Source organism: Ornithodoros turicata, chromosome 2 (genome assembly GCF_037126465.1).
Source record: "Ornithodoros turicata isolate Travis chromosome 2, ASM3712646v1, whole genome shotgun sequence".
In the NCBI taxonomy this organism is placed as follows: domain Eukaryota; kingdom Metazoa; phylum Arthropoda; class Arachnida; order Ixodida; family Argasidae; genus Ornithodoros; species Ornithodoros turicata.
The window spans coordinates 56,452,730-56,479,377 of NC_088202.1; the positions used below are offsets into that span (position 1 = coordinate 56,452,730).

At 45.8% G+C, this 26,648-nt stretch overlaps 2 protein-coding genes and 1 long non-coding RNA gene across 5 annotated transcripts in view; 2 read left to right on the plus strand and 1 right to left on the minus strand.

Moving 5' to 3' along the window:
• The first annotated feature begins 250 nt into the window (after window positions 1-250).
• On the plus strand, window positions 251-1,234 carry LOC135384672 (uncharacterized). Its single transcript, XM_064613863.1, has one exon. The coding sequence runs from the start codon at window positions 251-253 to the stop codon at window positions 1,232-1,234; it is 984 nt and encodes a 327-aa protein (XP_064469933.1).
• Window positions 1,235-8,019: 6,785 nt separating this feature from the next.
• Window positions 8,020-26,648, plus strand: part of LOC135385452 (uncharacterized) — a 99,365-nt gene continuing 80,736 nt past the window's right edge. For 2 of the 3 annotated variants that reach the window (XM_064614769.1, XM_064614771.1), the window contains exon 1: window positions 8,020-8,128. The gene's annotated coding sequence lies outside the window, so the exon portion shown is untranslated. The remainder of the gene's footprint in view (window positions 8,129-26,648) is intronic. The other variant, XM_064614770.1, reaches the window with a different exon arrangement.
• LOC135383526 (uncharacterized) lies at window positions 17,060-26,617 on the minus strand. The gene is made up of 7 exons (XR_010419927.1): window positions 26,338-26,617; window positions 26,050-26,254; window positions 25,789-25,883; window positions 18,515-18,595; window positions 17,875-17,910; window positions 17,249-17,308; window positions 17,060-17,179 (listed from the first exon to the last, which is right to left on the minus strand). It is a non-coding gene; the product is annotated as an uncharacterized LOC135383526 (long non-coding RNA).

The window sequence follows — 26,648 nt, forward strand, 5'->3', positions numbered from 1 at the left end:
TGAAGGCCGTAACCTCTAATTAGTGGGTTTCCTTGTAACTTTTATAAAAGGGGTCGCTCAGAGGGTACCTGGTAGCTTCTGAAATAGAGGGTAAAATATTGCGATTTTTTACCCTTTACTAAAGGGTACCGAGTTAAGAGTGTACTGGTGGCCAAACATGGAACAATCAGTCGAAAGTTATGTGTCATCGTGCCAAACCTGTCAGCAGTACAATCGCCCGACATCACGCAATGTCGGTCACCTTGGCAGGATGCCGACGTCTGACGTCTCTTTCTCAAGCATTGCCATTGACCACGTCACCATGCCGCCCAGCTCGTCTACTAAGTACATTTTAAACGTCATTGACTTTGCAACTCGCTTCATTGCACCAGCTGCAGTTAGCTCCACTTCAGCACAAGACGTTATAAAGCACTTGCATCAGGTATTTTATAACTATGGTACACCAGACCACTGCCTCTCTGACCACGGCTCAGCCTTTGAGTCGACAGAGTTCAAGCGTTTCATGCGACTCCACTGTGTAGAGCTTCACTACTCCACAGCATATCGACCAGAAGGTAATGGCCTTGTCGAAAGAAGCAATGGGACTCTCCTCTCGGTCTTACGCAAAATCTGCGCTCTAGAACCCCTATCCTGGCCCAAGATACTTCACGAAGCTGCCTTCGCTATCAACACCTCAGTGAACTCAAGCACGAGCTTCATTCCATTTCAGCTGTTGTTTGGCTATGTGCACAAGATACCTCTGCAGCTCCATCGCCCCATTAAGCAATCGGACTTTGCTGAACGCATACTGGATGTTGCGACGCAATGGTCCGAAGCAGCCCAGGCTTCACAGCAAGAAATCTATGACCGCAACCACCGACCTCACAACTTCAGTGTGGGTGACCTTGTGTGGGTCAAACGCCAAGTACCCATACAACACGGAAAACTGTCACCTCGTTTTAACGGTGTGTACCGTTTGGTAGAACAGCTGACCCCAGGAACCTTCAAAGCTCTTCGTGTGTCAAGTTATGGGTCACGACTCTTGAACCAACCACGAATGGTGCATGTGTCACAGATCAAGACATACAACCCCCCAGTCTCGCCAGTCGCCATTCCAGAGCCCAACCACGACACACAACCGGCAGATCTTGGAGACACTCAGGCTTCTCCATTGCCTTCTCATTCGAGCAGCGAGCACCGCCCTCAACGTTCCAGGAGACGCCCATCTCATCTTCAGGACTATGAACTTTATTAGTCTTTCGTGCAGCATTTTGCACTTTTGGTCTTCTTAAGCACCGGTGGGATGTGAGATTGTACAACCCGACGGACTCAGCCAAATAGCTAACACAGACGCACACAGAATCGGCACGCAAGGATCAGATAACGCGAGCCGACAGGCATCCGGTATTTTGAACACCTGTGGTCGCTCTTAGCGCGCTCTCAGGTTTCCGTACGGCCGAGGAGAGAATCAGTTAGCGTCTCGGCCTCGAGGTATTAAGCACGAGCCATATGCACTCTTTAAGTAAATTGTTAAAGTAAACTGTTCCCCAGCCTCAACTCATAGTAGCGAAGATTCGTCGTCGGCACCAACTGTATCTCGCAATAGAGTACTCATTTTCCTCGCAATACTAACAACGTCTGATTTTTCTATGCTGTGGGTGCCGTACCTTTTGTGCTTTTCGTTAGCAACATTTCTCAAAATGATCGCCGCGCTACGTGCCTCTCACCGGCACTGCCGGTGGCGATAAATTCCCAATCATCGAGCAATTCGAGACATACTTTGGGCCACAGGCTTTATTTTATTTAACGAAAGTACGCAACAAGTGACCTAACGTGGTCTTGCAGCTACAGTGATATTACAATACCTTACTTTGGTTCTACAAACTGTTTACGTGCGACGGCAGAAGCAGACGACTTCCCACAATCCAAACATGCCGTGACGCACGACTTCCTGGGATGAACTCCGGAAGTTCTCTTTCTACCAATGAGAGCCTCCGAAAACTGCTACTGCTCGTGGCCACGATCCACTTTAGAACACTTAACTTAGGGCGGTCGTCAAAGTGTTCGTGCAAGCGACTTATCTGCAACCCTAAACTTAGTGCACTAACGCGTTAGTGCAACACTTGCCAAGTGTTGCATTTAGGAATGTTTCGTGCAAGCGGGCCCTGAATGTGATGGTCAACCTTCCTCTGGGTTCAATCACGAGACGGAAGGGCGTGACCTGCTTCTACGGTATCACGGAATGGAGAAGCTCCTCACATATGTGTGTCTTAATCCTGATTCATTGCCAATAGTTATCATGGTCTGCTCGAGGTTCTCATAGCATCCCTGCACCTCATGGCAACCACGACCTGACCCACCACCTTCGTTGTCGTTGTTTCTCATCGTTGTCGTCCCTCGTTTCTGATTTGTACAGCGCAAGTGCTGCCAAAATGTCACCATCGTCGTTGCCCATGGAATCATCAGCCACATACCACACCAGTATCGCCGTATCGCCAAAGCGTCCTCCATGATGGATTGTTTTCCTAGCGCTTTTTGACTAGAGCTCGTGCGGTGTGCGTGCATTGCAAAGCACGGGCAGAACATCATATGTTTTGCAAAGCAATGTTCGCTAGCGCTGTTGTTGCTCAGAGTTTTTGTTTTCCCAGTGTGATAAGACCACGAAAGAAATGCAAAACATCTGCGAGTACGTGCTTTTCATCGCGTGTTCTGCTGTTGTTCGCCTAGTGTGAGCAGGCTAAAGTGGTTCCCCAATTACACCCAGAAAACACCTTTTTTTCTTCGAGTGTGCATGAGGTCTTGCATGAACAAGTGATATGGGGGAAACGGATGTCCACATTGATGATTTTTGGTCCAGCGGTGATGACTATTTTCTGTTCATTATCATCATCACACCCGTGCGCAAACCAGGAAAGCCAGTACTCGAGCGCTGTAACAAACCTAATGCTTGCGAATATGGCCTGCGATTCATCGTCTGGGTGCACAGCTGTCACTCATCATCTTCGTTAAGAGCATAGCAGAGCTCTCTTCCTTTTTTCCCCTCTACTAGATCTGGTGTAGCTTGTGCTACGGTGAGCGGGGTCACATCTCCATATTTTTTCTTCTACCACCATCATCATCATCACAAATCTAATCATCTCGATTTTTTCCTTTTCTTGCGTATTTGGGATAAAACGGTGCATCAAAGTACGTTTTTAATTTACTGGTCTACATCAATTGTCTCTTTCAATGAAAAGTGTCGGTGTGTAGTGTACAGCTCCCCGCAACCTTAACTTGAACGCCGCTCGCGAAGGAGGAGAGACACCCTAGTGGGATTCAGCTGAACTATTAGGAAAGCGCGTTTCTGTCTGTTCCACTCGCGTGTAGGGGTGTTTGGTTGTTGCCCAAATACCTCGAAGGCAGGCGGGCGTTGCTTTCTGAAGGCGCAGTTATCGGGATGGCGAGTGTTTGTGTTGCTTATGTTAGATGTACGCTGGATGATATCGGTAATATCGGCGATATTCGAGGCATTGTGTGCACCAGAATGGATTAGCAATGACCAACTCGAGAAGAAATAAACCAGGATAAAACAACTTTATGTTGTGATTGTGATTGGAATGTTTCATCTCCTTGTGTGGCGATGCTTTACACCATTGCTGATGGTAGCATGGTGAAATAAGGATAGAAGTGCATCATACATTTATTTGAGTCAGGGAATAATGAAATTAAGTCAGCCGTAGTAAGTGTGAGCAGTGATCTCCACATTATGACATAGGGTACCGAAACGGCAATTGAAACAGGGCAGCTTGTGCATTTTCATGTCGCTAGACATGCGAGTATTCTTGACAGTCAATACATCGTTGCATAAAGAAGATCCGCATAGATATAACCTGTAGTCTGCATAAACTGCTATAACGTTTAACATAAGACTTCAGAGAGAAAAGTAACACATAGAGTTCCAAAGGACTTGAAGCTCTTCACCAGGCGACGGCTGAACGCCCCAAACTGCTAGGGAGCATCTCAAGGCATGGGCTAGTCCCGGGACAGCCCGAATACGTACAAGGATGTATTGACCGTCAAGAACACTTGCAAATGTAGCGACATGAAAAGGAAAGGCACAAGTTGTCCTGTTTCAATTGCCACCTACTACGGCTGACTTAAATTCATTATTTCCTGAGTCAAAAATAAATGTATGATGCACTTCTATCCTTATTTCACCATGTTACCATCAGCAATGGTGTAAAGCATTGCCACACAAGGAGATTAAACTTTCCAATCACAATCACAACATAAAGTTGTTTTATCCTTGTTTATTTCGTCTCGAGTTGATACAGCATCATTGCTAGTCCATTCGGGTGCACACAATCATTCTTAGCTGTCAACGCGGCCATGCCTCGAATATCGCCGATATTGCCTATATCATCCAGCATATCATCTCACACAAGCAACACAAATAATCGCCATCCCGATAACGGCGTCTTCAGAAACCAACGCCCGCCTGCCTCCGAGGCGTTTGAGCAACAACCAAACACCCCTACACGCGACGCGAGTGGAACAGCCCGAAACGCGCTCTCCTAATAGTTCAGCTGAATCCCACTTGGGTGTCTCTCCTCCTTCTCCGCCACGCGAAAGGGCGTTCAAGTTAAGGTTGCGGGGAGCTGTACATGCCCCTTTCCCTAATCTCACTACTCTTCCTTCCCAGTGTGCTGTGTCCGGTTATGGTAGGTAATTCTATTGAGTGAGTCATGTGGAAGTTCCCAATGACATATTAGTTGTCAGTCCCTCAGCGTTTCTACTGTTGAGCCCTCAAAAGGTCAGCGTCTTGACAGGGAATAAGAAGTAGTACACTCGGCTACTTAATTAGGCTGGTCTCTGTTCGTTGTGGTTCTTCTGCTTATGTGCGACGCTGTCATCGCACTGAGGAAAGGACTTGGAGTCGGCAAGCGAACAACGAACGATCAAAAAAGATAGACACGGAGGACTACTTCAGCTTCAACATGCCTGTGGTCGAAGTCATTGGGAATGATGTTGTGTTGCGGTATACAAAAGCGGTATACCTATCTTGTCCTAGCAATTAACGCTTCCTCTTCAGTTCTGACCAGGTACCCGACTATACGGGAAGTGTTTTTCAGACCTACAGCACGTCATTTCTATCAAGTGCTGCTGTAGAGTGGGTCTTCAGAGCAGCCACTGATATCTTAAAATAGAAAATAAAAACGAAAATACGGCAAAATGAAAGACCACAATCTTCAGCAGTGACTGTGTTAGTGTGTAAATAGCAACGTTATGTGGCTCATTTGTTGAGATATGCAACATATTATTGCTTGCTTCTCAGGCGCAAGTCTTTCGGGCTATTTCAGCTGTCCCAATCACTTGGGAGTTAGGCTTTTTTTTTTCGAGGCACACAGCTAGGGGCGGAAATGTCTGCATGAATTGAAAGTAATGGCCGGAGTAACGCGTTACTTTTATGCTCGTTACTCAATTACATTTTGAGTCGAGTAATTTGAAACGATAATCAATTATTTTTGCTAGAAGAGTAATGGCAACGTAATCAATTACTTTTTTGGAGTAACGGGCACAAACCTGGACTCACAACCACCCTACCACACACGCCCAAGGTCAAAATCATGGGCACATCCCTATCTTGTAGCATTTCCTACATGATTCAGAACTGACAGCAGAAGGGAATCTGATAATTGGCCAAAATAACGGGTGAGAAACAGGAAACAGCGTGAAAAACAAAAACAAAATGCACTTAACGCAGGCGTTCGTCAGTGTTTTGTGCCATGGTTGCTGTTGAGAAGGGGGTAGCCGTAGGACAATCAACAGTTAGTCAATAGGTTTGTGCCCTGCCAAACCTAACAAGACAACAGCAGCTAGATAATGTGTTGACATGGGGAGATTAAAACCTACCAAGAGTCAACTATGCTAGTTAGTCAATGCGAAATGAATGCAAAAAGGCATGCATGCTCATATGGAGGGTGACAAAGGCTCTCCCATAACAAGTGCAGTGGAACTCGCGCTGGGTAGACTATAATTAGATTTCAAAATTCCTTATGGAACGTGCGGTGGTGGCGTGTGCTAAGTCACAAAGTTACCGCAAGAATGTCTTGCCCAGCTGTCCAATAATGAATACTAAACTCGTATAGAAGAACTGACGAAAGTAAGAAATTGATCTTTGTGTTCAGTTTTTGCAGTTGAAACGAAAACGAACATTTCAGGAACAAATGTGGTGTGATGAAATTGATTAAATCTGGCCCTGTGCACGCTATTTGGTTACAGCGTTGCGGGTTACTCGTTACTGGAACTAAGCTACTTTTTTCAGTAAGTTTCAACTTAACTCGTTGCTTTTGAGCTCCAGTAACCTCTTCGGTAACCTCTTCTCATTCCTCTTTTAGGTAACTTTGTCGAAGTAACTTGGGGGAAAGTTCCAAGTTCCTTTTGTTCGATTCTCGTCCACAAACATCGCTTCCCTGCAGTGTTGTACATAGCGGCAGTACTAGTAGCGCTGCTACCGTGAAAATCTTACGCAAATCTACGGTCTCAAGAATGATCTCGGCTTGGCTTGGTTTAGTGTAATGAAAATAAAATTGAAAATGTGGCGCTTATGAACAGAGCCAGCTACTCCAGTTCAATTTAATACCCAATGAAGTGAACAAAATTATAAGTAATGATTTATCTTTTTGATACGGGTGTAGGCCGTTTGCCGGCCGTAGCCCTCGTGACACTGCACCTATGAGATTGACATTGAGGGGAGGTGAGGTGAGGAAAATTTTCGAGAAGGAGGTTGAAGTGAAGCGAGGGGAGGAAAATTTTCAGAAATGGATATTGAGGTGAGGAGAGCCAGCTTGTCTGTTACCAAGGTAGGAAATGCTTTTTAAATGGAGGCAACAACACGCGCTTTTAGTGCATTAAGCGCACACACTGGCATATATTTAGTATTGCCAAAAGTTGACCCATTGAGCTTTTAGTAACCAGTTAGCAGCAGTGAAGGTAGGTGAAAAGGCACAAGAGGTTTGTGTCTTTATAATGTGTAATTTTAAAATTAAGTAAGAATTTAAAATATAAGTTATATAGGTTAGTAAGCCAGAAAGCTCCCGTACCTTATGGCTTCAAAACAGGGGCCTTCTAGGACAATGTCCCCGAATTCCGGCTACAAATGAATACATCTGCTATTGATATAAAGTCATAACAGACAAAAATGCGAAATGTACAAGTAAATTAGAAGTGTAGCCGCACACGATCCCGAAAACGACCTTCACAACTATCATTATCGTTTGAGAGATACTCGATAAAAGCAATTCCTGTTTTGTCAGTATGAAAAACAGAAACAGACCAAAATTGCACGGTTTGTGGAATTTCTCTACCCATATACCCTATGCCCAATTTTTACTCATTATACATGTAGTGGACACTTGATGAAAGAAGGATGAGTCAAGCGACGTAATGAATCTTAATAGTAGGTACGTAATTGTAACATTTTGTCAGGAATCAACCAACAATGGTGCAAAAGCCAACTGACACATTACCTACACCTACCCGCTTCTAATAGAAAGAGCAATTGTGAAGTGAAAACTTTTTTACGGAAGCAGGCTAACGTGAGACGATGCAAAAAAAAAAAAAAATCAGACAAGTAGGTTTAGGTGAGGTGAGGTGGAGACATTTTAGGAATAAGGTTGAGGTGCGGTGAGGTGAGGACGATACTTTAAAAGAAGGTTGCGGTGAAGTGAGGTGAGGAATATTTTCTTTTTAAAATTGAGTTGAGGTGAAGTAAAGAAAATAGTCTAAAAAGGAGGTTGAGGTGAGGTGGGGCGAGGAAAAAATTATCCCCAAATATGGAGGTGAGGGGAGGAAAAAATTCCAGAAAAAAATGAGGTGAAGTGAAGTGAAGAACAAAAAGTGGGACGAAAATTCAGATGAGGGCAAAGATCATGAGGGCATTTGCCCACTTCTGCCTGAGATGCTTGGAGAAACGCGAAGCGAGCAATGCAAGGCTGAGAGACGCCACGGCGCGCGCGAGCAACTCCGTCATGTGACCTTTGTATCCATATCCTCCTCCCTGTCACTGTACGAGGCAGAGCTAATCACTGGCGTCGGCTTCATCGGTTTGTGCGTCTTGGTTCCAAAGGATCAAAGCACGTTTTGTGGAACTTCTACTGGTTTTTCCTAGGTGAGGCCATTGTTGGTTCTTGAATAACAAAATAGTGGTGCCGTGATGTTACACGTAATGTTTCTCGGTACAGCGTCATTCGCCGACACCCGCGTTCGTTTAGGTTTTGACAGATGCGTAGCTCTTTGCTATAGTTTCAGTGATGGACGCTGGCTCTGTGCAATCTGAATTATGCGTCAGAAATCTAACCGTTTTGTGGAACCGCTTCCAAAGGAAATACCGAAAATATTGCTGTCAAAATCACGGCATGTTACAGTTCAAATGATGTTCGTCAGCAGCACACTGGAATTAAGTGTTGGGAGTCCCGGGTCATTTTTACAGTCCCGGGATTTGGGGATTTTTTCCTGGTGAATCCTCGGATCACTGGACGGGATTTCATGATTGAGATCAGACCAAACCAGTGCGCTTACACAAGCTTTAAATGCTAACTCTGATGCTTCCTGTGTGCATTTTGTGTGTGTGTCTCCTCGGCAGTGTCTCTATACATCTAACTGAAAACCTTTGTCGTAGCCTGTTGCATTCTGTTCATTTTAATATGCGACGCTTTTTCTATTCTCAAGAGGGCGGTTTTCCACGAAAATGAATCAGCACAAAAAGTCAGAATGGGAGTTATTAACACATATGGGTATGGGGGTTGACGACACGGCAGTCAGCGCTGCTTTCGACGGGACTGGGCTCTAGTGACAAGAACCAACCAAGCAGAATCTTGAGGAAGTACCCTCGAGCCTGAAAAAACACAAAAGAGAGTATGTATTGTGGAAGGATTTAGAATGGAGGGTACGAATAGTTGAAAGGATCCATAGGTCTTGGTTTATCTGACACTTGCATTTATGAATGAGATAAGATTCCCGCTGTTCCCTGCACCGCTGGGAAGGGAAGCCTGACTGTAGGATAAAAATAGATATGTTGGTGATCGAGTGAGTGTTTACTGAAGTGACGTGACACTGGCAGATTAGGTTTGTTTTTGACGGCGTCAGATTTGTGGTTATTGAACCGCGTTCTAAATGACGTAGCTGTCTGGCCGATATATTGGGCGCCGATAATTCCCCCAAGGTCTCAAGAGGTTCTCAAAGAGGTCCTAATAATTTTCAGTACTTTTGCACACCTCCTGCAGTTCGTGTCGAGTGCACCGTCGGCACACAGAAATAAAACCACACGCTAGGTGCATCCTCTCTGACTTCTGCGGGGAGTCGCCAAACTTCATTTGTTTGCTCATCGTATAAATTAGCGTAGAAGTTAAATTGTCGTCTCCGATCACCGGCCATTGGTTTCCTTTTCTTTTTCCTTATGGTTCACGTGGGCTACACAGTCGGTTCAACGACGCCCATACCTCTCGAAAGCGCAAAACATTGGACGGACGTCCGGCATGTGTCACAGGCGTCGACACCAAACCGGCAAGGAGAGAAATAGGCGTGCATTATTAAAATGGTTGGGAGGCAGCCGAGGACAAAGGATTGTGGATGATTCAAACCAGTGATAGAAACTAAACTACTGGTAATTATTCCACAGCTCTACGTATTGACACGTCATTGTCATGGCTTACTGTTTTCCCGCTATGTCTCCGCCATATAGTCCCGTACAAGCGGACGCTTGAACAACGCCGCAAATCCGAGCCTATATTCAATTCTGATCCCTACCCCTCCGTAAAAAATATATATATAATAATAATAAAAATAAAAAGTAACAAAAAAAATAAAGTACACAAAGGAAGAATAACGATCACGGCACGACAGGTTCTAGGCTCCACTGCATTACGCTGACGTCTTGAGTGGCAAAATTTTCCACCTACGTTACCATACACGTCCAGGACATATATTAGTTAGGGACTTAAGTTATAGTCCATGCAAAGAAGACTTCTGATCGTGCATCACTGTCTACCTTGTACCAGACGTGAGCAGAGCGAATGCCGCATGGTGGTCGCACCTACGGCAATTCCGCGTATTTGAATAGCCGGAACCATGTCTCTCCATCCAAAGGGATCGAATTACATTTGTTGCTCCGCAATTTAATTAATTCGCTATTAAGGGTTTATTTGTTGTTGTAATTAATTCGATCAGCTAAAGATTTTACAAGAGACATAGTCAGTATCAAATGCTCAGTGGCGTTACAGCTCGAGGCAAGTTGCCTCTTCCAGATGCCGTCACTGGGGTGACCTGGAAGATGTAGAGCACGTCCTTCTGCATTGCCGACACTACAAGCCTTCCCGAACCACACTTTCAGGGTCTCTTTGTCAGCAGTACTCTCGTCCCCGCACTTTTTCAAAATGGCCAGCTTGATCCATGCCCAAATCCAGCCGACGAACGTTCTGCCCTCTAAGCACTTCTTACCTTTTTTTGGACATCGTAGGACTTCGGTCCTCACTGTGAGGCGACTCGTTATTCCATTTCACGACATTACCACCAGCAAGGGGGCAGAGTATCGCCCTTCTCGATGAAACTCCTCAATCATAATCATAAAATAAAGTTGTCGTTGTTTGATATCAAAGTTCATTGGGTAAACTGATAGTAGCTCCACGGAAATACCGGGAACAGTTCCTGCACAGCTCGCCGTCTTCAGTCACGGAACTGGCGCGTGCAGGGCCCAGTGTTGCCAGGTCACTTAGGTGGAAATTCAGGAGGTCGGCATCAGAAAATTCAGTAGAATTCAGTAGATGTAATAAAAACAATGGCGAAACGCTCCACGGCGATCTAACTAGTGGGCCATATGATAAATAAACACGAACTATCACGGTATACAGGGTGTTCCATTTAAGATTGACCCCACCTTTAAAAAATGCTGAATCATCGCAGAATAATGAAACCAAGTGCATAGTGTTACAAGTGACCTGGAGCATTTAATAGTATTTTTTGTCGCGCAATTAACTGATTAATTAATTAATTTAATTTTCTAAATTTTTAATTAGGAGGATCACACCGGAGATGTCAACTGTGAAGTTGTGGGCGTTGACATGAGAAAGCGAATGCAGTGTGTTGCAACTCTCTAGCTCATACGAATCTTTTTTTCCCGGGCCAGCATAAACGGCCCGGAGTTCCGAAACCACGACGGAATCAGTTTCCGTCGCGCGAAAAGAGCACTTCATTGGAGCGCTTTCTCACGGCCGCTTGACGAACAAGCATTGATGCCGTCCGTTCCGCCGATGCTGTTATCTGTCACGGGTGTGGGGTCACCAGCAAGGTCACTGCGGCGCTTTATCTCTTGATTCTTTGTTTTTTAGGCGTGAAACGACACAATACACGGGAAGCGGAAGATAACTGCTCACGGCTTACCTTGAACCACGAGCGCGAGATTATTAAATCAACGAGAAAGAAAGAAAAACTGTGGGCTATGAAATTTATGAAGCCGCTCTTTTACACCTTTTCATTTGCACCCACTCTCTGCGTTGTAGCACAAGTTATGTCTTTTCCAACGAAGAGACAGTAGGTACGATGCTTGTCCTAGATGTTGCACAGGGCAAGCAAGAAAGGAAGGAAGCAAGCGAGCATGTATAACAGTAATAATTGGGGGGTTTATGACTATAGGGGGGACAACGGTGATCATGACCGACGCCACGGTAGTCGGCCTGTGAATTAATTTTGCCCACTTGAAGTTCTCTAGCGTGGGTGGAATCTTACACACGGAAGATCGAATGTAAATCACACCAGGAGACGGCATGCCTAAGCAATCCGTGCCTTCAAACAAATTGCTTGCGTCTCCGCCCGCGTTCAGAGCACGCGACCTTGGGAATGGAAGCAGGAAACGCTATTAACCAAGCCATCGTCTTTTTTTTCTTTTCAAACTGGCAACCGAAGTTTGTTCAAGCAAACAAAGAATTAAACGAGTAGATAAAAATAGTATGCCTTCTTTTTCATTCAGCTTATTTTACAGAACATTGCACAGGTATTTTAACATGACCGAAACAATACTATGTACATTCAGAGCAGGTGTTCGAAAAGGTCGCCTTCCTCAGTCACACAAAACATGCATCTCTTAATTGTGTCCTCCATTGCCCTCCGCAACGTGGCCGCGGGGATTCCACGGCACACTTCCGTGATCCTCGGCTTAAAGGGACCGAAAAGTTAAAAATAACCCCCATATTTTTGCCCACTGTCGTGCACAACATCGTTGTTTGATAAGACACAGAAAGCATTACTTCTCAATTCGGCATATTTTTTACGTATAAATATTTTGAAGATTGCCGGAACATGGACGGTGCTGCCAGCGAACGGCGAAAAAGAGCAACTTGGGTTTCAGGTCCAGGGCTCCCAGGGATTGGTCAACCCTTACCACGTGAGAGCTAATTTTGTAGAGAACAAAGCTGGCGCACATTATCGTACAGCTGAACACTATTTTAAAAATGACGCTCACTTCCATAGCTTTTACGTTAATAAAGGATTCAGCTACTTCGCCGCTACGAGCTACGATCCGCCGTGCCAACTGCAAGGTCGTCTGTGTATCGCGTTTATTGTTTACGTCGTGGGCGGTCGTGTTGGTCGCGCGAAGAGAAGTGAATGACACGTTCGTGGTTGTTGTGTCAATTATTCCAGAGACCTACATATGGGTGGTGTGGTTTTTGTGTTCGGGGATGCAAAAATCATGTTCGTTCACCATCGGCGGCAGGCGGTTCTACCACAAGATTCAACAGGAGAGTGCGCAAAAACGAATGTGGTTCAAAGCACTCGGTTATTAGATGTAGCAATCGTGTGGTATGTGCTGAGCTCATTTTGCTGCCGATGACTACGAAGATGCCGTAGAAGGCGAATTGCGAAGACGTCCGAAGCACACTGATGCTCAGTATCCAGTGATTTTGCTTCACCGAGGTGACGAGTTCAACACAACGTCTTAGGTATGTACAGGCGTCACACACGTATAAGTTATAATATAGCGACGACGTATTCCATTTAACTTATGTTATCCTACTTGTCCCGTACTCAACTTTGTCAACATCAACAAATTTAATTTTAGGGGCCTTCCAGTGTTGAAGTGGCGCAAGACTGCTTCGTATGTGTGATCCAGGCACTCAAGTTGACATGACAGAAATAACTGAAAGCAGGTATGCCAAGTCCACAGATGGAAGCAGTAGATTTGTTACGTGTTGCAGACTTTGTGACATTTTTTTCTTTTTTTAGTCTTTGGACAGGTGCAGAACATTAGTATGACGCCAACAAGAGGAGAAGAAACCGATGGGAACTACTAGCTTGTTTGAAGGGTACGAGAATAGTTCCTGTTGAGATGGAGTTATGACTTTATGACTAAGGAACACTAATTAATTTTCTAGAGATGCATCCTCTACACTTGAATACCCAGTGCAACAGCAAACGTTCATTGTCTTTGAAGCCGCAACTACTGGAATTGTTCAATGTGTGTCAGAGCTGCAGTGAGCCATGCAAGGTTACCACATCATATTGGTCCCAAAATTTGCAGAGTTCCCCTATCTCGGACGCAACTGTCATTTCTCTTTATTGCTCTTCCGATCCTACCTTCTCAGAAATGAATATGGTTCACCATACACTGCATGGGCACAGCCTTTCTCTGCTCATGCTTTCTGTTTCTTATTCTGTTGAATAAATCTTCACTTGAGTTTGCAGCCATTACGCTGTCTACTGTGTTTGCCCCTCATCTATATTGATGTGCTCTAACGGTATAGCACATCAACATCCCAACAACCTTCCAAACAACCTTGCCTAGTCCTACTTTTGGGTGGAAACTACACGATGTGGTAACATCCACATATATAAAGTTATCGTCGACGGAGATTTGCTGTTTTTGTACAACCTTCATTGTACATTTATTTTGTCTCACTTAGCATGCCTGAAGAAATGTTCTGATCTTCATCAAGATGACAGTTTTTTTTTATCTGCAGCATCATTTTTCCTGTAATCTTTTCACCAACAGAGAATACAAAAGTGAACAAATGGTAAAATATAACTAGCTTGTTAAATTCAAAAGGGAAAGACGAAACTGTTTATACTTCTCTTGTTTATTTTGTTGTAGGTTTTACAACTGTACGTTCAAGTACGTCAAAACATCAGAGGGCAGGAAGTCCTACTCTATTTCCTAAATCCCTGGACAATAAAAAAGAAAGATATAGTTTGAATTGGGACAAAACGTTGCTTCTGCTCTTATATTATATTTCAATTAAATGTTACGATGCATTTGTAGTGTACAGTGAAGCCAGTTTCAATTTGCAGGGCTGTCAAAAGTACTTTACAAGAGTACATCTCAATTACAGTAACAGAGAACTTATGCAATAAATTATTTAGCCATTTTGGAGTACTATGCACAGCAATGGTGCATTGTTAACTTTGAACCCAGATCAAGGGTTAATAATAGTTGAAGTCAGCCCTCAAGTCCTTCTTTACAAATGTTTGTTGGCGACGTGATAATGAATCAGTTACAAGTACTCCGTTTAGCAAAACAGAGTTAATTAAGTGTTAAATCCCAATCTTGGTTCAATTATTAGTTGACATTTGGAAACGTGGTCACTAAGAAGTATACTAAAAGGTTATGAACACAATTCAGCTGAATGACACTGATGAAAATTGTCTTACTTACTCCTCACATATACAAGTGAGACATGAGTATAACCTACAAATACATCTATGCCCACAGGTTACTTAACCTTCCAGGTACAAACTAGTAATTATAATATGCTGTGACAGCAAAGAAAAAGCAATGAGAAAAACTTGCAGCAAACAAGAAATGAAAATGTGCTGACAACAGTTCTACAGGTGTGCGCACTGATGGGAAAGCATCCCTAATAGCATGCATGACGCAGATCGAGATCCAGTGGAGTATTTTCTATTGTATTTTCACGGAGCACCCCATATCCTTGTGAATCGCCAGCGGGTGGTAAAACGGAATTTCCTGCAGAAATAAGGGTTTTCCGTCCAGTTTGCCGTTCAAGTAGCGCGTAAAGACCACATGGCGCTGCCGTGTACGTTGCCATGCTCTTCGGTTTCTCGGATGTATGTAAAAGACACTGGCAGTACTTCGGTGTCAAAGCACAGTATTTCGGAATATTCGTTAGTTCTGATGCAATAGTCTGTCTGCTTTTCACACGCATTCTCTACCTCTCGGCAGCAAAAACCGTAGTATCCACCGTAGTATCCGTCGGTTTGCATTTCACACATGAACACCTGCACGACGAAAAAACAGCGCTTGTTTCGGCTTACATAAGTGCTTCTCCCTGATACATGAAAATTTCACAAAGCAGTCCATGTTCACGGCACGGTGAGCTACTCCTGAGGACGAATGTGACTCCGATTAATCTCTGGACGAGGAATCTTCTGCTGCGAAGAACACACTTTCCAGCACGCTAACGCACGAACAACAGTTCTGTGTGAGTGGCAGTTCTCGAATGCGGAATTCCAGCGCACTTATGTCCAAGAGGGTCGGCATTCTCGACGTAGAAAGCGGTCACAAATGCCCACTGCCATTTTCGTTTTCGCCGGATTAGCGCCCGGAAGTGCGCGTATTACATGCGTCCTCGACAGATGGCGCGGGGTCATGCCATTGTTGACAGACTGCTCGGTTTCCTACTAGGTCCCTGGACATGCGATTATGGAAAATTCGATTACAGAAAAACTACAGCGATTTCAGCGGAGTTCTTTGACATTTGAACTTTTGAAGGTTCAAGCTTTTCGCTGAACATAAAGTTTCGATAGGTTTATATTCACTTTTCGGTCCCTTTAAGGATTGTTACGACTCCGGGTGTGGTAGCAGGCCGAAGGAGACTCAGCGAGGGAAGATAGAGACGTAGCATTCACATGATGTCAGAGTAGAAATGAGAGAGATGGGCTGTAGTGCCCAATGCTATATAAAGCCTTTGGGTGCGCAAGGTCAACGTGGTTCTCACGCACCGCACAGCTCGGTTCCTTTCATCTTCAACTGGCAGCAGACAATTGATCTTTGACGGCGAAGGTACTGGTGGATCTCAAGTGGATATCTGGCATTTCCTTCGAAGATGACCATGCTTCAAGAAGTCGAGCTGTGAAGCTGAAGCTCTGAAGCTCTCTTGTGCGAAAAAGCTCTGCCGTGCTGCGCCTGGTCTGCAGTAATACCCTCGCTGGTGTTGATGAGACCTCTGCCTAGCAAATGGCCCTGTCTTCCAATCTGTGGCTCAACGTGATAACAAAGGAAGCACAGTGACAGAACAAACAACCCCGAGACACAACCCCGGCACAGACTAATGCTGGCTCTCCCATATAGTGTGCCAGACTTCCATTCTATAGGGCAATTCTTGTTCTCGCTCGAGCTATCCCAAAATCAGTAATTAGCCCCTTTTGTATGGGTTCTAGCCAACTCTTCAAGTGAGATATTTCACCTTCGTCGTTGCTTGAGCCAGACCTTTCTACAACGAAACAAACGTAACTAAAGAAATCAAGTAATTGATCACAGTACTGCTATTTAAAAGTATAGACGCATCTGAAGAGCTCATTTATGCAGCTAGAAACAACGGCTGAGCCCATCAGCATTCCCATTTTCGCTTCCCTTTTTATACCTGATTTCAAAGTTATAGGGCTGTAATGCTCGAATAGGCTCCAACGGAGCAGACGTCCGTTCTTTGATGACATGTTTTGCAGCCAAGTTAATGGGCAGTGGTCGGTTTCGATTACGAATCTTGATCCCGAAAGGTAACACGACAGCTTCTGCACTGCCCAAATCAAACATGCACATTCCCCTTACAAAAATGTGAAATGATTTTCTAAAGAAACTCTATTGTATTGACTCTATAGACACGTTAAATACTCTATAGAGAGTCTATAGAAATTCTAATGAGATCCTGACGTGTCCCTACTGAGTTCTTACGGAATATTGGCCACCGTAATTCTATAGAAACTCCAATGAGCTACTAATGAGAGAGTTTCTATCGCTTTTCTTTAGAATTCCTTTAGAGGTGTGCCGTGTGCTTTCAGCGCCATAAATGTTGCATGCAAGCACATAAAACAGGCATATGAGGAACAAGCTTTTTATTTATACTACTTTTGGTTCCATTGAGAGCAACAAGGGGGGGGGGGCGGCTCCTCTTCAGTTGAGTATCTGATGCAAAAGGGTATCTTCCACATGTCTCTCCTGAAAAGACAAAGCGCATGTACATACATAAAAATGACAATGATTGCAACCTATATTCACAAATATTACCTCAAGTCTAGAAATGACGTTCTAGACATGACAGACATCCACTCTTGGTGCTATAGAAAACTAAAATACAAAAAGTGAGCTGCATACTGCATGCATTTTAAAATGGAAACACAAACATGGATACAAAACATGCAAAAAACAGGATTATTTTCCTTCGGTACAGCGGTTGATCTAAAACCTATGATGAGAGCATTGATGCAGTGTTTGCAGGTGGATTCTACGTCCAAGCAGACTTGCTATTTAGTGAGATATATATATACCAAACCACTAGATGTGAAATGAAAATTCATCAATATTTTCTCATTCAAACTTTTTCGGCAAATCCATGATAGCATAAAGGAGGCAGTCCTTGTTTAAACTAAGCCAATTTTTCCGAAATTCTGCAACTAATGTACTTGGGCTCAGTCGAACACGTACACAAAATGGAGGCTCAACCTCCACGTATATCAAATGGTCTTGTGTTGATTAAATTTCCCAAAATTTGAAATGACTGCTTGATCGAGCTGATTGCAGTTTGACTCTCAACGGCATTGCTACATATCTGGACCGCAGCCAGCTGTTACACCAATCAGGCGCAAATTTTTGTCGAAGCACTTGGCTCTCAAAAAGAACTGGTAGTGTAGTACCTGCACTTCTTCCACCGTTTTGCCTTGCTTTCGGCACTGTAAAAGAAAATTCGCGCCATAAATAATACTCGTGACGTGGTCCAATGAACAAGAATTGCCTCACATTCTGCTGATCTCGGTACAGCCGAAAAAGACCCAATTTAATTTATCAATGTAGTTCAGTAAATCTAATTAATGCATTTTAATTAAGTAGCTGTCTGGCAGTTCTATGCTATCTCACACAAAAGATTTGCTTCCACGTCTATACTACCTCACACAAAATATTTGCTTACACCTGCAAAAACTGCATTTGTAGTATCGCATAAAATTAAACACCATTTGTAAGCAGCATCCTGAAGTGGAGCGCTTCTGATGTATGCAGGGTTTTGAAGGTCACGGCGGTTTGACCGAAGTAACATTCTCAGTATGTGACCTTAGTTCATGACTACCATGTGCACAAGTAGTCACGAATTACTGTATGGCACCGAACTTACTGTGTACCAGTTTCATCAGAAATTTCTTCAACTCAGAAACAGCACAGTATAACTCACGCATATAACATAGCTAAATTACAAAACTGCAATCCCATACCTGACAACTTTTATAATACCTACATGTCGAGAACAGGTTATGACTCAGTATGTTAATGGATGTAATGTACCTTTGTCACACGAAATGAAAATTCTTGGTCCTGGACTTGAGGCTGGAGAGCTCCACAATGTGTTCACAATCCCGGCTGCACCTGTGAGGATAATTCAAAAGCCATATAAAAACTAGTACGTAGACTTGGACAAAGTATAGCCAGCAGCTTTATGTCTGAAGAGCGTGATGAAAACCAAAAGGAAAAAAAAACAGAATGTGATATCGCGTGCTCGTTCGCTATCACAGTGATGATGACGATGTAGATGTCGGCACCTCTAGAAATATTCAACATTCCCCGGCCACCAATGGACGACTCAGTTGTCGACCTTGCTCGGTGCTTCCAAGTGGTAGAGGTTCCTCGTTGCTATTCCTTTGATGACGCCCTTTGTAGTCCTGACTGTGCAGGATCTAACGCTGCCATCGTTTCCTCGGTTTATGGCCTCTACTTGCCCCATCTTCCATAGCAGTCGAGGCTTCTTGCTGCCCACCAGTACTACCTCGCCAACCTCGAACTCTTTCCCACGTCGGGATGATGTCAGATGCGCTGATCGAAGTTCGCCGAGGTACTCTTTTCTCCAGGCAAGCCATAGTTCTCGTAACATCTCCTGTCGGGTCTTCCATACATCAGTGAGATGCGCTGTGCCTCGGTTTTCCACTGGCGGAAGTGCTGTCAGCCGTCGGCCTGTTAGAAACAACGCAGGTGACAAAGGGGTTGGCTCGTTGAACTCACTGTAAGTATATGTCAGTGGTCTCGAATTTATGACCGCCTCCATTTCCGTAAGTATAGTCGCCACCTCGTCGAACTCAAGGAACCTTCTTCCGATCGTTTTCCTGATCGCTTGCTTGATGGATCGTATCATGCGCTCGTAGAAACCACCCCACCAGGGAGCAGCGACGGGGATGAACTTCCAACTAATGCCACTGCAGGCGAGATAGTCTTCGACTTCTTGGCCCTTGATGACGTGCCAAAGCTTCTTCAGCTCTCTGTTGCTTCGTTTGAACGTGGGGGCGTTGTCGCTGTAGACAGTGTTGCACAGACCTCTTCGCGAAGCAAACCTTCTGAAGCAACGCAGGAAGCTGTCGGTCTTCATGCTGGTTACCAGTTCTAAATGAACTGCTCTCGTTGTGGCGCATGTGAACACTGCTATATAGGACTTCATCGGGTTCTCCGGTCCTTTTACTAGCAGCGGTCCTGCAAAATCTATCCCAATATTAGAAAAGGGGCTTGCTTCCGTGATACGGTCCTGAGGCAGGGGAGGCGTAACCTCACAACCGTGCCTTCCTTCGAAACGCTTGCATACCGTACAGGTTCGGAGCACCCGTTTTACGAGCTGTCTTCCTCTTGAAATCCAGACTTTATTCCGTACTTCCATTAAGGTATCGTGTGTCCCTGCGTGCAGGACTGTTCTGTGTGCTTGCCACACAATTAGCTCCGTGTAGTAAGAGTCATTTGGTAGGATGACCGGGTGCTTCTCTTCGTACGTCGATCTTGATTTCTGAAGCCTGCCGGTGAGCCTCATTATCCCGTTCTCGTCTAGGTATGGTGAATACTGGTACAGGAAGCTCGATCGCTTCAGGGACATGCCCTTACGTAACCTTTCTTGATCATGTGCAAAGCTTGATGCTTGGACCGTTCTGATCCAATACCTTGCAGCCGCTGACATCTCTTCAGCCGTTAGCTGACCTTTCATCCTCGATGCTTCGCTGCAGTTGTAGACGAAGCGCATCGCCCATGCCGTCACTCGGTGTAACTTCGTTATGCTACTGTAATTCTTAGCATCAGTGATAGGCTCTATTGATGGTGTGTCAACTGATGCAACTTTACACACAACTTTCTCTTCTGTACCTTCTACGGTAACGCTCGTCACGTCTTGCTTCTTTGGCCATTTTTGTTCATCTTTAGTGATCCAGCTTGGACCCTTCCACCACAGTTCGCGCCGGCGTAGCTGTTGCACAGAAATACCTCGCGTGAGAAGGTCCGCTGGGTTATCTTCAGCAGGACAATGACGCCACTGGCTCCTTGATGTGTGCTCGCGTACTTGTAGCACTCTTGTCTTTACAAACTCTTTCCACTTGTCAGGATTGCCTTTTATCCATGACAAGGCGATGGTTGAATCCGTCCACAGTACGGCATTATCGATGGTTTTGATGTCCGCTAGACTTCTCGTTATGAACGCGAGTAGCCTTGCTGCTGCCACTGCCGCCATGAGCTCCAACCTCGGCAAAGTTATAGCTTTAAGAGGTGACACCCTTGCCTTCGCCAGGAAGAGGGCCGATTTAACTTCCAACGGGCCGTGTAGGACGACGTATGCCACTGTGCCATAGGCACGTGGACTGGCATCGGCAAATACATGCAGCTCCGCTCGTGTGGTTTCCGTCCATTTGCCATACATTCTCGGTACTTCAACAAGCGCAGCTTGTTCAATTTGCCCATACCAATCGTCCCATCGTTGCTTTAATTTGCTGGATAGTACACTGTCCCATTCGATTTGCTCCAGCCATATGTCTTGCATGAGAATCTTGGCAGTGATGGTGTAAGGCACCAGAAGCCCCAAAGGATCAAACACCCTTTGGAGTAACTGCAATGCTTGCCGTTTTGACACACATTCAGTTTGCTTGACCTGTGTTTTGTGACTGAGCGAAATGACATCCTTTTCAGTGTTCCACTTGACTCCCAAAACCTTGATCTCCTTTGAGTCCTTTGTATAAGGCGATACTTCATCGGGGTCTGTCTCGAACAAATTCCTGAGTTTAGCACTGTTTGATGCCCATTTTCTAATGTTCATTGATCCCCTTTGAAAAAGCGTTTTAGCCTCCGCGTATAGAATCTTGGCTGCTTCTTCTGTGTCAGCTCCTGTCAGCAGGTCATCTACGTAGATAGAATCTTTGATCTTCGCACATATCTGCGGATACTCTGCTGCCATAACTTTGAAGTGATGCTGTAACGTGGCAGCAAGTAAAAATGTGCTCGGTTTCGTGCCAAAGGTCACTCGTGTCATCCTCCAAGTTTCCATGTCTGTCTCGCAGTTGTCGCGTCTGGGTATATTCTTGAACCATAGAAACCTGAGTGCGTCGCGATCGTCCGGGGCGATTCGAATTTGCAGAAAGCCTTTTCAATATCCGCGGTCATAGCGACTTCGTGACAACGAAACTGAAGCAGCAGGGTAAGTATGTCGGGGTTTAGATTCGGGCCAGCATGAAGGGCGTCGTTTAGACTTTTGCTTCCGCGTCCATGCGACGACGCGTCAAATACTATGCGACACTTGGTTGTAACTCTATCTTCGCGAATCACGGCATGATGAGGCAGGTAAAATACTGTCGTTCGCTTGTCTACCGTTGACACTTCAGGAACCTTCTCTGCTGAGCCATCACGCAAGTACTGCCTTATTGCGTTGTCGTACATCTCAAGCTTGTGTTGATCTTGCTGGAGATGTTGCACAAGCCGCTTCAATCTACTCATTGCATTTCTCTTGTTATCATCCAGTTCCGTGTCTTGCTGCCATGGCAGCCGAACTTGATAGTGACCGTCTATAAGCTTGATTCCTCTCTGAAAGTCATCCAGAACGGACGTCTCGTCAGCTTGCTTGGCCTCGGTATGTTCCAATCCTAAATTCTCGATCTCCCAGAACTTTCGCATGAGTTCGTCAGCTGCGCACTCCTCGACAGACGTTCGCAAAACTGACACATGGGAAGTGATAGCGTCCTCATGGGAAGCGACACCGTCCTCAACATCGGATCCTGCGTGTCCACTCACCACCCAACCCAGCTTTGTGTTCATTGCGGCAAAGCGCGAGCTTAACCGGTGTATTGTGCCGTCACTTAGCTCCCAGTAGTGATCGGCTCCTACCAAAACTCCCACTGTTTCATCGCCGTCGTCAATATGGTCATCGGTGGCGATACGAACTCTTCGTACTATTTTCCGGAGCTCGCTCTTGGGCATTGCTGGGATGCGCTGCTAGCAAATCTGGTCTGTCTCTAACGCTTCGATAGCTTGGCGTTGGCCGTTGAGGAGACGAAGCCACACTTGAACCTTCTTGAACGACCTTGACGTTGGGTGACCACCGAAACCGGTCACTGTTAAGTCTTCATAGCCCAGGTGGTCGCATTCCAACAGACCAGACAGCTTGACTGTGATAAAACTACGCTGGCTGCCGGTGTCGAATAAAACTCTCGCTCTTCGACTCCGCTGTTTCCCTTCAACCGTGGCCATAATGGTCTGTAGCAATACAAGCTTCCTGGCATTCACGACGCTAGTTCCAATGGTGCCCATTGTCATGGTTGCTTCTGAATTGAGATGAACGCTATCGGAAACGGCCATATTCATAGTCATTCCTGTAACCCCGTGTGATGCTTGCTTATGTCTGTCGTTGGTTGGAAGACGATCTGGATCACATAGCGTTGTCGCGTGCCGTCGTGAACACGTCTTGCAGACTAATCTCGATCTGCAGCGACTTGATATGTGGTTTCTCTTTGTACACCGAAGACATCGATGTGCGGACATTAACTTGCTCCGCTTCTCTTGCAGTGTCATGCTCCCATCGCAGTCAATCGCGTCATGCTGCTCTGATTCACAGAACACACAGGGCTCCTTTATCGGCGGGCCATGCGCCTTTCTTGCAGATGTGGACGATTCCTCGACGGATTTTAGGGTACCTTGAGCAAGCTCTTGTGACTCCGCTCTAAGGCGGATTAAAGTCATCAAGTCCTCCAGTGCCTGTCTATAGTCGGTTACAGAAGGCGAAGGATCAGCCGTGGTGCCGGCGCCAGTGGGAGACTGCTGTGCAGGGGTCCTGCTGCTAATTCCTTTGCTCTTGAGCATTTTCTTGTGATAAGTAGTAACGAGTTCGGCAGGAAGCTTCCGGAGAATTATAGGACATAAAAATGCACCAGCCGAGCAACGACGGTCCAGCAAATTAAAGCAACGATGGGACGATTGGTATGGGCAAATTGAACAAGCTGCGCTTGTTGAAGTACCGAGAATGTATGGCAAATGGACGGAAACCACACGAGCGGAGCTGCATGTATTTGCCGATGCCAGTCCACGTGCCTATGGCACAGTGGCATACGTCGTCCTACACGGCCCGTTGGAAGTTAAATCGGCCCTCTTCCTGGCGAAGGCAAGGGTGTCACCTCTTAAAGCTATAACTTTGCCGAGGTTGGAGCTCATGGCGGCAGTGGTAGCAGCAAGGCTACTCGCGTTCATAACGAGAAGTCTAGCGGACATCAAAACCATCGATAATGCCGTACTGTGGACGGATTCAACCATCGCCTTGCCATGGATAAAGGGCAATCCTGACAAGTGGAAAGAGTTTGTAAAGACAAGAGTGCTACAAGTACGCGAGCACACATCAACGAGCCAGTGGCGTTATTGTCCTGCTGAAGATAACCCAGCGGACCTTCTCACGCGAGGTATTTCTGTGCAACAGCTACGCCGGCGCGAACTGTGGTGGAAGGGTCCAAGCTGGATCACTAAAGATGAACAAAAATGGCCAAAGAAGCAAGACGTGACGAGCGTTACCGTAGAAGCTACAGAAGAGAAAGTTGTGTGTAAAGTTGCATCAGTTGACACACCATCAATAGAGCCTATCACTGATGCTAAGAATTACAGTAGCATAACGAAGTTACACCGAGTGACGGCATGGGCGATGCGCTTCGTCTACAACTGCAGCGAAGCATCGAGGATGAAAGGTCAGCTAACGGCTGAAGAGATGTCAGCGGCTGCAAGGTATTGGATCAGAACGGTCCAAGCATCAAGCTTTGCACATGATCAAGAAAGGTTACGTAAGGGCATGTCCCTGAAGCGATCGAGCTTCCTGTACCAGTATTCACCATACCTAGACGAGAACGGGATAATGAGGCTCACCGGCAGGCTTCAGAAATCAAGATCGACGTACGAAGAGAAGCACCCGGTCATCCTACCAAATGACTCTTACTACACGGAGCTAATTGTGTGGCAAGCACACAGAACAGTCCTGCACGCAGGGACACACGATACCTTAATGGAAGTACGGAATAAAGTCTGGATTTCAAGAGGAAGACAGCTCGTAAAACGGGTGCTCCGAACCTGTACGGTATGCAAGCGTTTCGAAGGAAGGCACGGTTGTGAGGTTACGCCTCCCCTGCCTCAGGACCGTATCACGGAAGCAAGCCCCTTTTCTAACATTGGGATAGATTTTGCAGGACCGCTGCTAGTAAAAGGACCGGAGAACCCGATGAAGTCCTATATAGCAGTGTTCACATGCGCCACAACGAGAGCAGTTCATTTAGAACTGGTAACCAGCATGAAGACCGACAGCTTCCTGCGTTGCTTCAGAAGGTTTGCTTCGCGAAGAGGTCTGTGCAACACTGTCTACAGCGACAACGCCCCCACGTTCAAACGAAGCAACAGAGAGCTGAAGAAGCTTTGGCACGTCATCAAGGGCCAAGAAGTCGAAGACTATCTCGCCTGCAGTGGCATTAGTTGGAAGTTCATCCCCGTCGCTGCTCCCTGGTGGGGTGGTTTCTACGAGCGCATGATACGATCCATCAAGCAAGCGATCAGGAAAACGATCGGAAGAAGGTTCCTTGAGTTCGACGAGGTGGCGACTATACTTACGGAAGTGGAGGCGGTCATAAATTCGAGACCACTGACATATACTTACAGTGAGTTCAACGAGCCAACCCCTTTGTCACCTGCGTTGTTTCTAACAGGCCGACGGCTGACAGCACTTCCGCCAGTGGAAAACCGAGGCACAGCGCATCTCACTGATGTATGGAAGACCCGACAGGAGATGTTACGAGAACTATGGCTTGCCTGGAGAAAAGAGTACCTCGGCGAACTTCGATCAGCGCATCTGACATCATCCCGACGTGGGAAAGAGTTCGAGGTTGGCGAGATAGTACTGGTGGGCAGCAAGAAGCCTCGACTGCTATGGAAGATGGGGCAAGTAGAGGCCATAAACCGAGGAAACGATGGCGGCGTTAGATCCTGCACAGTCAGGACTACAAAGGGCGTCATCAAAGGAATAGCAACGAGGAACCTCTACCACTTGGAAGCACCGAGCAAGGTCGACAACTGAGTCGTCCATTGGTGGCCGGGGAATGTTGAATATTTCTAGAGGTGCCGACATCTACATCGTCATCATCACTGTGATAGCGAACGAGCACGCGATATCACATTCTGTTTTTTTTCCCTTTTGGTTTTCATCACGCTCTTCAGACATAAAGCTGCTGGCTATACTTTGTCCAAGTCTGCGTACTAGTTTTTATACACTACATGTCGCTACAGTTGTATGCTGCATCCACAACACATACCGATTGTGTTCTGCGAGGTGTCCAGCTGGCACTTCAACTCCTGGTTTTCCTTTTTCTGCACACACGACGCACGTCCAGGCAAGAAAACAACAGATCTGTTACATAGAGAAAAACGTGCAAGGTTGCAGAGTTAAAAGGCAGATCTCATTGCACGAGTTTGAAAGCATATGATTAAGGACGAAGTTAGGTTGTGATCATTATATGCCGACACCTGCTAATTAATAAACCAGACCTCGTTAAACCCTAAAATTTCACACTCACCTGGCTAGCTGCTGTGCGCCTTACTGTGCGAATAGTGTCAGAGAGGTTCCTTCGTTGATGTCAACATAGACACACACTCGCACACATCAACGAAAAGTCGCGGCCTACACTGCAACTTGTGTCCTCTTCTTCCCGAGCAGGTACTGCTTGCTAGCGTGTTGCGGCACGTCCCAGTTCCCCCAACGTCGTCTTCTACGTTGTAACACTGGGAAGAGTGATTACTTTTATTAGAGCGACCATACTGGCGTCGACAAGACAGGAAATTCATTCACACATACATAAGCTCACCGAAATTTGGTCCGCAATCGCAGGTTCTTCTTCTCTCCAGCCCGCAACGAGGATACGGCAGCGCTGGCTTTCGATGCCATCTTGATTTTTTCGATTCTGTGAGAAGACTTGCTCCTACTCTGGGTTCCGCTATAGTCCTTACCGGCAAAATATTCCAATGCTGCTTTGCAATCCATCTCATAGAACACATTCTGAGAAACGGCACGCGTGCGAAGAACAGTTTTCTCACGTGCAAACCATGCGAACTGCGAGCCCACCGATCGCACCAAACACCAAAACAAAGATGGCGCCGGAGAGGACTGATTCAGCCA

Bases quoted from the DNA above. Each gene is read 5' to 3' on its own strand.
- LOC135384672 (XM_064613863.1), top strand. From the start codon at position 251: ATGCCGACGTCTGACGTCTCTTTCTCAAGCATTGCCATTGACCACGTC.